The sequence below is a fragment of the Haliotis rubra genome, unplaced genomic scaffold (genome assembly GCF_003918875.1).
Source record: "Haliotis rubra isolate DU_JTF1 unplaced genomic scaffold, ASM391887v1 Scf27, whole genome shotgun sequence".
Taxonomy (NCBI): Eukaryota; Metazoa; Mollusca; class Gastropoda; order Lepetellida; family Haliotidae; genus Haliotis; species Haliotis rubra.
Window position 1 is genome coordinate 1,539,573 of NW_025766780.1, and position 13,004 is coordinate 1,552,576.

Here is a 13,004-nt window from a genome sequence, read left to right on the forward strand (position 1 = left end):
TAGGATGATCAGATGTGTGTAGAGTTGTAGCTAGGATGGTCAGATGTTTGTAGAGTTGTAGCTAGGATAGTCCAGATGTTGTGTGTTGGTAGCTAGGACAGTCAGAGATGTTGTGTGTTAGTAGCAGCTAGGATAGTCAGATGTGTGTAGAGTTGTAGCTAGGATAGTCAGATGTGTGTTGTAGTGGTAGCTAGGATAGTCAGATCTTGTGTGTTGGTAGTAGCTAGGATAGTCAGATGTTGTGTGTTGGTAGCAGCTAGGATGGTTAGATGTGTGTAGGTTGTAGCTAGGATAGTCAGATGTGTGAAAGAGTTGTAGCTAGGATAGTCAGATGTGTGTAGAGTAGTAGCTAGGATAGTCAGATATGTATGTAGGAGTTGTAGCTAGGATAGTCCAGATATTTGTGTGTTTAGTAGCTAGGACAGTCAGATGTTGTGTGTTGGTAGCAGCTAGGATGGTCAGATGTGTGTAGAGTTGTAGCTAGGATAGTCAGATGTGTGTTGGTGGTAGCTAGGATAGTCAGATGTTGTGTGTTGGTAGTAGCTAGGGCAGTCCAGATGTTGTGTGTTGGTAGTAGCTAGGATAGTCCAGATGTTGTGTGTTGGTAGTAGCTGGGGCAGTCCAGATGTTTTGTGTTAGTAGTAGCTAGGATAGTCAGACATGTGTGTAGAGTTGTAGCTAGGATAGTCAGATGTGTGTAGAGTTGTAGCTAGGATGGTCAGATCTTGTGTGTTGGTGGTAGCTAGGATAGTCAGATGTTGTGTGTGTGTTGGTAGCAGCTAGGATAGTCAGATATTGTGTAGAGTTGTAGCTGGGATGGTCAGATGTTGTGTGTAAGTTGTAGCTAGGGATAGTCCAGATGTTGTGTGTTGGTGGTAGCTGGGATAGTCAGATGTTGTGTGTTGGTAGTAGCTAGGATAGTCAGATGTTGTGTGTTAGTGGTAGCTGGGATGTCAGGATGAGTCAGATGTTGTGTGTTGGTGGTAGCTGGGATGGTCAGATGTGTGTTGTAGTGGTAGCTAGGATAGTCAGATGTGTGTGTTGGTGGTAGATGGTCAGATGTTGCCTGTTGGTAGTAGCTAGGGATAGTCAGATGTGTGTTGGTAGTAGATGGGATAGTCCAGATGTTGTGCGTGTTGGTGGTAGCTGGGATTGTCAGATGTGTGTGTAGGTTGTAGCTAGGATAGTCAGATGTTGTGTGTTGGTAGTAGCTGGGATAGTCAGATGTGTGTGTGGGTTGTAGCTAGGATGGTCAGATGTGTGTTGGTGGTAGCTGGGATGGTCAGATGTGTGTTGGTGGTAGCTGGGATGGTCAGATGTTGCCTGTTGGTGGTAGCTGGGATGGTCAGATGTGTGTTGGTGGTAGCTGGGATGGTCAGATGTTGCCTGTTGGTGGTAGCTGGGATGGTCAGATGTGTGTTGGTGGTAGCTGGGATGGTCAGATGTTGCGTGTTTGTGGTAGCTGGGATTGTCAGATGTGTGTAGGTTGTAGCTGGGATGGTCAGATGTTGTGTGTTGGTGGTAGCTGGGATGGTCAGATGTGTGTAGGTTGTAGCTGGGATGGTCAGATGTGTGTTGGTGGTAGCTGGGATGGTCAGATGTGTGTTTGTGGTAGCTGGGATGGTCAGATGTTGCCTGTTGGTGGTAGCTGGGATAGTCAGATGTTGTGTGTTAGTGGAATCTAGGATGGTTAGATGTTGTGTGTTGGTGGTAGCTAGGATGGTCCAGATGTTGTGTGTTGGTGGTAGCTAGGATGGTTCAGATGTTGTGTGTTAGTGGTAGCTAGGATGGTTAGATGTTGTGTGTTGGTGGTAGCTGGGATGGTCCAGATGTTGTGTGTGTTGGTGGTAGCTAGGATGGTCAGATGTGTGTTGGTGGTAGCTGGGATGGTTAGATGTTGTGTGTTGGTGGTAGCTGGGATGGTCAGAGATGTGTGTGTGTTGGTGGTAGCTGGGATGGTCAGATGTTGTGTGTTGTAGCTAGCTGGGATGGTTAGATGTTGTGTGTTGGTGGTAGCTGGGATGGTCAGATGTTGTGTGTTGGTGGTAGCTGGGATGGTCAGATGTTGTGTGTGGTAGTAGCTGGGATGGTCAGATGTGTGTGGTTGTAGCTAGGGATGGTCAGATCTTGTGGTGTTAGTGGTAGCTAGGATGGTTAGATGTTGTGGTTGGTGGTGGTAGCTAGGATGGTCAGATCTTGTGTGTTGGTGGTAGCTGGGATGGTCAGATGTTGTGTGTTGGTGGCAGCTGGGATGGTTAGATGTGTGTAGAGTTGTAGCTGGGATGGTCAGATGTGTGTAGGTTGTAGCTAGGATGGTCAGATGTGTGTGTAGGTGGTAGCTAGGATGGTCAGATGTGTGTAGGTTGTAGCTGGGATGGTCAGATGTTGTGTGTTGGTAGCTGGGACAGTCAGATGTTGTGTGTTGGTGGCAGCTGGGATGGTCAGATGTGTGTAGGTTGTAGCTGGGATGGTCAGATGTGTGTTGGTGGTAGCTGGGATGGTCAGATCTTGTGTGTTGGTGGTAGCTGGGATGGTCAGATGTTGTGTGTTGGTGGCAGCTGGGATGGTTAGATGTGTGTAGGTTGTAGCTGGGATGGTCAGATGTGTGAAGGTTGTAGCTGGGATGGTCAGATGTGTGTGGGTGGTAGCTGGGATGGTCAGATGTGTGTAGGTTGTAGCTGGGATGGTCAGATGTTGTGTGTTGGTAGCTGGGACAGTCAGATGTTGTGTGTTGGTGGCAGCTGGGATGGTCAGATGTGTGTAGGTTGTAGCTGGGATGGTCAGATCTTGTGTGTTGGTGGTAGCTGGGATGGTCAGATGTTGTGTGTTGGTGGCAGCTGGGATGGTCAGATGTGTGTAGGTTGTAGCTGGGATGGTCAGATCTTGTGTGTTGGTGATAGCTGGGATGGTCAGATGTTGTGTGTTGGTGGTAGCTGGAATGGTCAGATGTGTGTAGGTTGTAGCTGGGATGGTCAGATGTTGTGTAGGTTGTAGCTGGGGATGGTCAGATGTTGTGTGTTGGTGGTAGCCGGGATGGTCAGATGTTGTGTGTTGGTGGTAGCTGGGATGGTCAGATGTTGTGTGTTGGTGGTAGCTGGGATGGTCAGATGTGTGTAGGTTGTAGCTGGGATGGTCAGATGTTGTGTGTTGGTGGTAGCTGGGATGGTCAGATGTGTGTTGGTGGTAGCTGGAATGGTCAGATGTGTGTTTGTGGTAGCTGGGATGGTCAGATGTTGCCTGTTGGTGGTAGCTGGGATGGTCAGATGTGTGTTGGTGGTAGCTGGGATGGTCAGATGTTGCGTGTTGGTGGTAGCTGGGATTGTCAGAGTAGGGCCAGATTTTGCCTATAGTCTGACTTGGTGTTTTAGTAGAAGAGAGATAAGCCAGATATTGCCTGGAGTCAGATGTACGCACTGCATAGAAGAAAGACACGTAAATAAAACATGAGTTTTTTATTTCCCCAAAATATTTAAATGTCCACGAGTTGCATTGCAACACAATGCACTCTAACTAACAAATAACAAAGATATTAATGAAAAATATGTAAACAGAGAAACAAAACACACACAGAATCTACTTATGCATATTTTTTTGTCAACATCTAGCATAATCAGCAAGTGTAACTTCCATTGATTTCATTCATACTATCTGTCACCTATATATCCAAAACCAATCTATTGTGAATGTCATATATAGTGTAAAATCCATACATTTGAATAATGATACTCATATTTTCAGTCAAATTTTCAGGTGAAAAAATTCCAAAGGATGAATGCTTATGATCTCAATGTGTTAATTTGCTGATATGCGACTTTGGACAAATGCAGGGTATAGTTGTCAATTATGCTGAACAACAATTCAATAAACAAACAGAGCCACCAAGAAAATCAACAAACCTTTCTGACAGAACTATTCTTTTCCTCAGTAATTTTATGTGTTAGCATGTACAGTTTTGTGTGAAATACCAGACATGCTTACATTTTGAGCTATGGTCAAAAAAGAAAAACATGAAATGGCTGATTACAACTGTACTACCATTAAAAGGGCATCTAAGAGAATCACAAATGAATCTTTTGCCATATTATAAGTTCTATTTACAAAATATACAACACATATCATTTCTTTTCATTTTCCATCATTTCACAGACGAAATATTCAAAAGAGAATAGTGCAACAGCACAGCACTGGTTACACAGTTTACCATGTCTTCATGGGCTTTCATCCATTTATAACAAATACTCACGACTAAAAACACTAAACTCCAAGTGATCAGAACAAAGTAAGAAGAAACATACAAGAAAATGTTCACTTCCTTCAGTCTAACAATTTAGTTCAGAGGACTTAATTTTAAGACAATGGTCAAAACAAAGGTCTTATTACTTGAGTGAGTGAGTTTAGTTTTCTGCCGCTTTTAGCAATGTTCCAGCAATATCACGGCAGGGGACCCAAGAAATGGTCTTCACACATTGTACCCATGAGGGGAATCAAACCCAGTGTGAAAGCTTCGGTGTGAAAAGCGAATGCTTTATTCACAAGGCTACCCCACCACCCCAGGTCTTATTGGATTTATTAAAGGGCGCTTGTGCTACGAATACTGATACCATACTGCAACTTTAATTAAAACCTCTTGTCATATATCAGCTGGAATCACTGTTAGGAACAGGAATGTGTACTTTCAGCTTTAATGGTCCTATGGATTCTGCAGTAATGATGTTTCAGGAAATGGATTTGAGGGTATTTAAGAGCATGGTTTCAACATGATAATGGTCAAATATATGTCACGTAACATTAAACAACAAACTACAATGGCTTCATAGGCTGAGAGTGAGGTTTTCTCCTTTAAAAGTACTTATCACAATCAAGTTGAAAGATGGGAGGGCCTGTTAATGTATATAGAAACCACTTTCCTAGTTAGACCTGTCTTGAGATTTTACTTCCCTCAGATCGGACCCAAAGTCACACTTTCAATGAAAAATAAGACCTGCTTTGACATGCATTTATTAACAGTGTCAATTGATATCAATGAGCATATGGTCTGTGATAGTATGCATTGCCCTTTTGTTGGTGCATATGCAATGTCACTAATGCAAGTGCAAGCAGATTAATGAGTGTTAGACGAGCCTGCTTGTAACCTGGGTGCAGAAATAAAAATATACATCTTTGATCCATGAGTATCAATCTCAGAAGATGTTGATTTATAAATCAGTTCATGACCTCGAACTTGATCTTAGCAAGAGCTGTATAATCTCATGAGATTGCCAGAAATGAAACACCTTGGGCCAGTTAACCCTGAATCATTTCACCCTTTCCCTTTCAGGTAATTACAGTCCGTTTGAGACAAAATGATACTGATGAATTGCAGTCTAACACAAAAACAAATAGACATAAAAGAATCAAACCAACGTGGAGTGCAATAAAAACAACAGACCAACTGTAGAAAAAAATTGCATAATTTTTGTCACAAACATAAAAAAGTTGTTTAACTCCTTAAGCCCGAGAGCCACCTCACTACTCAACACCTGGAACCCCTCGCTGATTGCCCCCTCACTGTGCCAAGACTAATTAGTGCTAATCACACCTGATTTCCCTGGCAGGTTTCGGGGATGACAGGAAACTGTGTAGTTGTACAAACAAGTCCTGATTGTTTAATTGTGTAGTAAAGATATATGTTGAAAGAAAGCATGTGTGAATACATGTCGTGTATTGCAAAGTTTTATGTAATTTTATTGCAAGTTTCTGTTGTAGACCTTTGGCGGCTTGTACATTTATATTTTATCACAATATGCATGTATACTTTGTATGTAAGAGATGAGACACACATAAACAAATTCTCTCTCTCATATCATTGTGTGAGGTTTAATTTTACATAACATCTATGACAATGACATACTGTAAAGAAGAATTTACTTACATACTTTATAATCTTCGACGAAAATAGCGTTTTGCCGATACATTTCTATTGTATACAAATTATTTTAATGAAAGTACTAAATAACGCTAGTCTGTGACTAACATAGAGGACACTCATAGCTTGGAACTTTGTTTCATCTAGATTTAATGCAGAAAACATACGTGACCATACCAACATACATATAAAAAATGTATACTACATATTCCTTGCATAGACATAAAACAAAGAGTCACGGGATAGGGTGTCATCAAATTTCCCGAATAGAACGTTCTGTATCTCAACTGTTCAATATAGTGGCTGGTCATATGTTATCTGTGACCAATCGTATCATGAGATATCTGTCACAGAGGAAAGGACAGGTGATGGGCGAAATTTCTGAAGAGCACGGATAGAGCTTGGATAGAGATTGATTATTGGCTATATCGTTGACCAGTCGATATGCTGGGTTTCGGCTTTGTCAACTCAAGCTATCATGTAACAGTTTGTGTATTGTAAACATACACACTGGTAACGATTATGAAATATACACATAAGACAAATAGGAGTAGATAGACACTTTGGCGAGTTTATTTGTCTTCATTTTAGTGTTTTTCGATAATTAAAACAAAGCGATTGAAATCCAACCATTGAGTAGAGATAGTATTTATTTTCATATACATTTTACGCACACAACTAGTACATAAAACATAATGGTTTGCTGTACATGTAAACATAATCTTCACCTTGATATGAATGAATATCCAAACTAAAGTACACGTATTATGGAATTCACGAAGTGACACTATATTGAATTATTATAGTGTATAAACTTGCAGTTGAAACACACCCCACCCCCCGCTATTCGCGTTGTTCCTTTAGTTGCCACTGCGCCCTTGTAACAAACTTGGAAAACGCACAAATAAATGATGACAGTTTCTTAAACAACTTTTTTATTTTTGTGACAAAAATTATGCCATTTTTTTCTAGAGTTGGTATGTTGTTTTTATTGCACTCTGCGTTGGTTTGATTCTTTTCTTTCTGTTTGATTGGCATTTAGAAGTTGGTGACTAATAGGAAAGTAAGATTGTTCATGGATATGCGACGTCGCATCATATATAGTAAAAGAAGTTGTTATCCATAAACAATCTTACTTTCTTTTCTGTCTATTTGTTTTTGTGTTAGCTTGCAATTCATTGATATCATTTTGTCTCAAGTCTCAAACTGACTGTAAATAAGCCTACCAAAACCACACTACGGGTGTGGCCAAAAAGTTTTGTTTAGCAAGTGTAAGCATGTCTGTTAAACTGTCCACCTGACACATTTCTATTTCAGATTCCCACATTGAACAATGTCGCTTGTCGAACTAGCCATTACACTACTAAGACAAGGACAAATCCTATCAACAATATTACAAGCACACACATCCCTGATGCCATCCATCTGCTCCCTGCCTAGTGATGTGACCAATGACTAGTATTGACCACTGTAATGGACCTTGCCTCCATGGTGGAATACATATGTAGTCCCTTACTTACATTGCCACAACCAGCACACAACATAAAATCACAATTCAAAACCTCACAAATTGTAAGGACACAGATAATTAATTTAATAAAGGACAAAAACCTTTAGCATGAGATGGTCTCAAGATGGCTTGTGTATAATATATGGGGTGAAGAGAGAGTGTTCGAGAAGAGGGATCTGCTGCATTGTTTACATCAGTAATGATTGTGTGTTGACACATATCACAAAGAAAATAATATGACTCAAGACAGTGGAAATGTTCATGAAAATCCAACATATTTATGCGGCAAATACAGCACACTCCCAGCACAATGGAATGTATAGATACATATGTATACAATCTGGCTAAACAGCTCAACATTGATCACAGTCTCAATTGCATTATCAATTCTGTACAAATTTACTGTTTTTCATTCACATTGTGTAACTACTAATGTATACCATACATGATTTCAAGAGGAAACTCAGATACTGCCCGATGCATATGTAATTAATGGTGAATAATACTAACTCAAGGAATGAGAGTGAGTTAACAGCAGCTTGATATGAGAGGATAGCCTGCAGTGATGTATGTCTCTAATGTGTCCCACTGTAAAGAAACCTGTAAGTACAAGTATGATGATGGCAATCTCTACACATAATCAAAGATAAGTGAGATGCGAACTCGCACTCATAGCCCTAGACCACCCATGCCCATGAGTGAGTACATCATGCTGTTAGCCGAACTTGGACTCACAGAATTACAATTTTATCCATTTTTATAATGATTAACATCTGACAGCACTCAGTTGGAGGCGTATCACAGTCAGATTACTTGGCAAGGCAATACATAATGTAACAGGTGTCCCCATGTATTGGCGTCAATAGATACAAGGCTGTCACTGCTTACCTAAGCCAACATTTGGTGAGCAATACATATTTGTGACAAGCAGAAATGTTGTCAAGAATGTATCATGGGCATACTCGGCACTGATGTCTGCTTGGTGATAATTCGGTTTTCAATATCAGAACTTACATTTGAACCCTACATTTGAAAATCTTTTATGTTCTACTTATTTCACTCAGTTTGATATACATATTTCAAATAGTTGTTGTATTATTATCATACCAGATAATGTTCTGAAGCCCTGCACACATCTAAACATTTGATGCAATGATTTCAGTTGATTGCTCAACATTGTACCACTGCAGGTATACATATATGTTGTTCTCAGGCAGATTTCTACTCGAAACTTTCTGTTTCAAACAGCTTCAACAAATGTTATGGCAGGATATTGATTCACCCATTTGTTCTATACCATTAGTTTTGGGTTGTATACCTTGAGCAATATCCCCCCAAATACACATGTAAAATAGCTTCCATTAAATTTTTTTCTATGGTTAAACAAATGGTTTATTTAACTTGCGACTACATGTGCTGTAAGATGCACAACTAACCAATAAGCACCCCTCATAACAACCCTCTTGAGCTCGAACCTTCTCCAGGCAATAGCTGATATGCTCACTTGTGGAGAAAGGTAAGTTAAGTGAGCAGCAGGAGGAAGGGGCTTACACCACTTGCTCCTTCTGCTTACTGTCTCCTGCTGCTGCTGCTGCTGTGATGCCTGCCTCCTCCTCCTTCAGTGCTGTCTTCAGCTGAACTACTGCACTATCCGTAGTAGGGCTGCTGATTTTAATCTTCTCATATGACCTGGAAAAAACAATGTCCAATCTCAAAATCATACCTCCTGATTTAGTAGATAACATATTTGTTTTCATGAGTGATACTATAGGTTTAAGTGTTGATTCTAACCTAGCAGCAGCATCATTAAAAACATGATGACAAACATAAAAATAATGCCTTTGAACATGCTACTTCCTTGATTGAGAAACAGGCTAGATATTCAGGCATGAAAGGTTTATCACTTGACTATTGATTAATGTACAGGGAATGTAGAAGGTATTAATGAAAGTGTTTCCCAACAAGGTAGGAAACTTCACTGGTGTAGACTGGAGGATTAACTTGAAAGCTTTCAAAAAGATCCAATAAGGAGAGATTCTGTAAACCGGAAATATTCTGCGCCTAGAAAAAGTCTGTTCTGCAAGGTATTCTTTTGCGTGAGTAGTAGGCTTTGCAAAAACAACATTGTTAACTAAAACTACATTGCTTATAGTTTGGCATGAAATGCATGTTTTTTTTGGACCAATCGATCTCAAACTGTTTTTTGTCAAATATCTCTTCATGCATTTGTATTAAAGAATCCTATGACCCAAAATCGATCTCAAACTGTGCAAGTGGATGTTTAGTCAGACAACACTGCCGCTGTTACAGGTCATTGGCTCCCTCCCTCTGCAAGCAGTTTGCGTTCTGCTGTTTATTTTGTTGACAGTTACATAGACAGATTCTTTAATACAAATGCATAAAATCGGTGATTTACAATGTGATTAGGTTGTCTGACTAAACATCCACTTGCACAGTTTGAGATCGATTGGGTCATGGGATGAAGAGATATTTACAAAAAAACGGGTCCACATGCATTTCATGCCAAACTATAAATATTGTGAAGAAGAACAAAGACTCAGTCATTCGTGGATGGAGGGCATCCGGTATTCTCGATGCAATAATCAGGAAGTAGGCTAATCCACCAGTAAGCTGCTTTTGTTAGAGTATTTGTTATAGGACATGATAATAATATGTATGGTCCTGATATCAGTGGCTATCCGCATGGTAACGTGATACAACAGCGGGAAATACCTCCGTTTTGGAAGCTTCGTACGAATAACATGAGAGGCAATTCGTTTGATGGTGGGTATCATTCGAAAGCTCTGAGCATCAACAATATCACCGTACCCTTGCCAAGAGTATTTTCACAGTTGTAAGAAGCTATTCTATTGGATAAAGATTGGTTTCTAATGACGCTTTTCTGCCACAGTCTGTTATGAGGATCGTGATTGGTCAAAATCATGCACGTGACCTAAGGCAGCTAATCATATTACAGCAATGGACACTGTCCTCGTAAATGAAAACTGTTAGATTCAGACGAAAGTTTTGGGTAAGATCATGCTATTCTGAACGTGTGACACAACAAAATCACCACCTATACGTATATTATGAAACTTAGTGGACATATCGTGCTAGGTTATGACCTGTGACAAAAATGCTTCATGCATATATTTTAGCATTAAACATTGTGTCCGCTAAGTTCAAGGCGATGAAAGCCGAGATGTCACCTGAATTACTTTACACAATCGCACAAAAAAAGATGGAAATAATAAGTTGTAATGTACGTTTGACAACTTTTATGAGTACTGTTATTGATTTTATTCTTAAGTTTATTCAGTTGTTTAAATATTATCTCAAAACATCGTTACTTTACTCTTTGACAAATTTGATGTGGACCCGTTCCCGAAGAATGTGTCAGAAGAATTAAATTTTTTTTAATAACTTTGCATGGGTTAATATTACTACGCCGAGAATGTTTTGCTTGGGGAAGAGAAACACAAAATTCGCAAAATATAATCTGACGCAGAATATTTCTGGTTTACAGTATTACATTATCCCCTCTACTTCTACCACTGATACATTTAACACATGCATGGTGACCCTGGCTACTGTCTGCTTGGGCTGTGCCAGGAATGTCAAGAAGCACAGAACACACAGAGATATTTCTCAGAACGCTTGGTCGTATTCTTCAAGTGGTATCAGCTACAAGTGTTTTCTGATTCTCTCACATGAGCTAGGAAGCTTGGCAAAAGTGATGATAATCTCAACACAAATAGAATAAAAGGGCTATATTGCTATCAGTCCAGATATACAGGTATGTATCTGTTATGTCCATGTTAGTGTAAATGTATCAACACATAAACAGCTCCTGAACTATGTCAGACATTCTCAGAAAATGTAACACAAAATGAACCTGGAAGCAAACTAACAATAAAAGAATTATAGCAAAACCTTCATAACTGAACACAAGTAAACATCACACCTTAATCACTATGTATTCTTACCTTACTCATATACAATGTAGAAATGTTACTACAAATCTTTTTATTGTCATTGTTACAATCAGTACTCATGATACTATCCATCAAACAATCCCTATGGTGTTGTGGTGCCATGTCAGTGTTATACAAGAGAACACCTAAGAATGGAAAGACTACTATCCTCCCCATATGGGATAAACTGTCACCAAAAATCTCGAAATTCCCCAAGATATGAGTACTATTAAATGTGCAGTCTCCTTCAGTAAACTGTTTGGTTCTCCCTTGTCTGTAGTGGTCTGCGTTAACAAAGATCTATGATTCGGGTCACATTTGCCATCAATCAAATGTGAAGTATACTTTTCACAAAAAGTTAGATAAAATTTTGAATAATAACTGTATTCTTAAGCACTTGTCAAGTTATTGAATAGCAAAATTATAACATGCTAACAATAACCAAAAGTTAAAGAAAATACATTGAAAATAACAGAGTTAGAAATATGCTTACTCTTGAAAACAATGTGCAAAATGCACTTTTTGCATGATTTAGAAAATCCAAGTTAATGAATGATTTAACATCATCCAGTTGTATTGGGATGCCCGTACAAGGCGTGAATACACAGCTAGTAAAACCAATGAAGCTAAGAAGATGCTGCTGAGGAATACTTCGCTATTCCATCTAGCGACCATAAACGTTACTCTATCTGGCTGAGGTCTAATGATTGCCTTGACATTTGTCAGCAAAGCCGATTTTTTAAAGAGATTTTCTATAATAATTATATATTCCAAATTACAGGATTTATGGCACTGATGTAACAGAGATTTTGTATTTGTAGGAATTAAGTATGTTTGAAACAACTGTCTTTGCATACTAAAAAGAGGGCTAAGGCTCTGTGCGTCACCTGACTTTGATCTGGACATTACTACTTGATATTTGTGAAAATATATGTAGTGACTTAAAGAAAAGTTGGTGAAAACATTCTAGGGAAAGTGACATGAAGAGAAACCAATGTTTAAGACAACAAACCTGAGTGCAAATAACAATTCCTTGAACCAATGTTGACATTCTTATAGCTATTACATTCACACAAGTCTAAGCCCTGTGCCCTCTGGTTCACATGAACAACATTTTAAAACCTGTAATATGAGGGGTTTTCAAAAAATTATAAAAACTAAAAAATCAACTGATTTTTATGTGATGAGTTGTCTTCTTGACAAGAAACCGTTATGTCAAATGCAGCTCCATCAGATAAGCAGTACCAAAGAGGAAAATATTTAAGATAATGGTAAAAATGCAAAGATGTTTTGGAAGTTTTAAGTACTCTATTCTAAGTTATATGAATACACATTGCCTTTCAGCAAGTGGTCAGAATTGACATATGGTAGATTTTGGGATCACACTTTCTCAGAAAAAAGTACAGATTCTATTTCTTTATTGGGCTGAGTCCCATCCAAGATTCGAACCTACACTCTTTTGCACAAACATGGACTTTCATCACAGCTACAGATAACTTTTTGGGTCATTGAGTTATGTACTCACTTGTGTTCATCTCAATTGGGTATCCTAATTTTTCTTTGAGTAACCAAATAAATTGTACTCACCTCACTCAAACTAAATTGGGTATTTTGC

General features: G+C 39.2%; 1 protein-coding gene across 2 annotated transcripts in view; it reads right to left on the minus strand.

Annotated features, from left to right (window-relative positions):
* Positions 1 to 8,657: 8,657 nt before the first annotated feature.
* Positions 8,658 to 13,004, minus strand: part of LOC124280561 (molybdate-anion transporter-like) — a 53,395-nt gene continuing 49,048 nt past the window's right edge. Inside the window, exon 13 of one of the 2 annotated variants that reach the window (XM_046716508.1) lies at positions 8,658 to 9,104. In XM_046716508.1, the coding sequence (XP_046572464.1) occupies positions 8,963 to 9,104 (142 nt within the window). In that variant the 3' untranslated portion in view covers positions 8,658 to 8,962. The remainder of the gene's footprint in view (positions 9,105 to 13,004) is intronic. The other variant, XM_046716509.1, reaches the window with a different exon arrangement.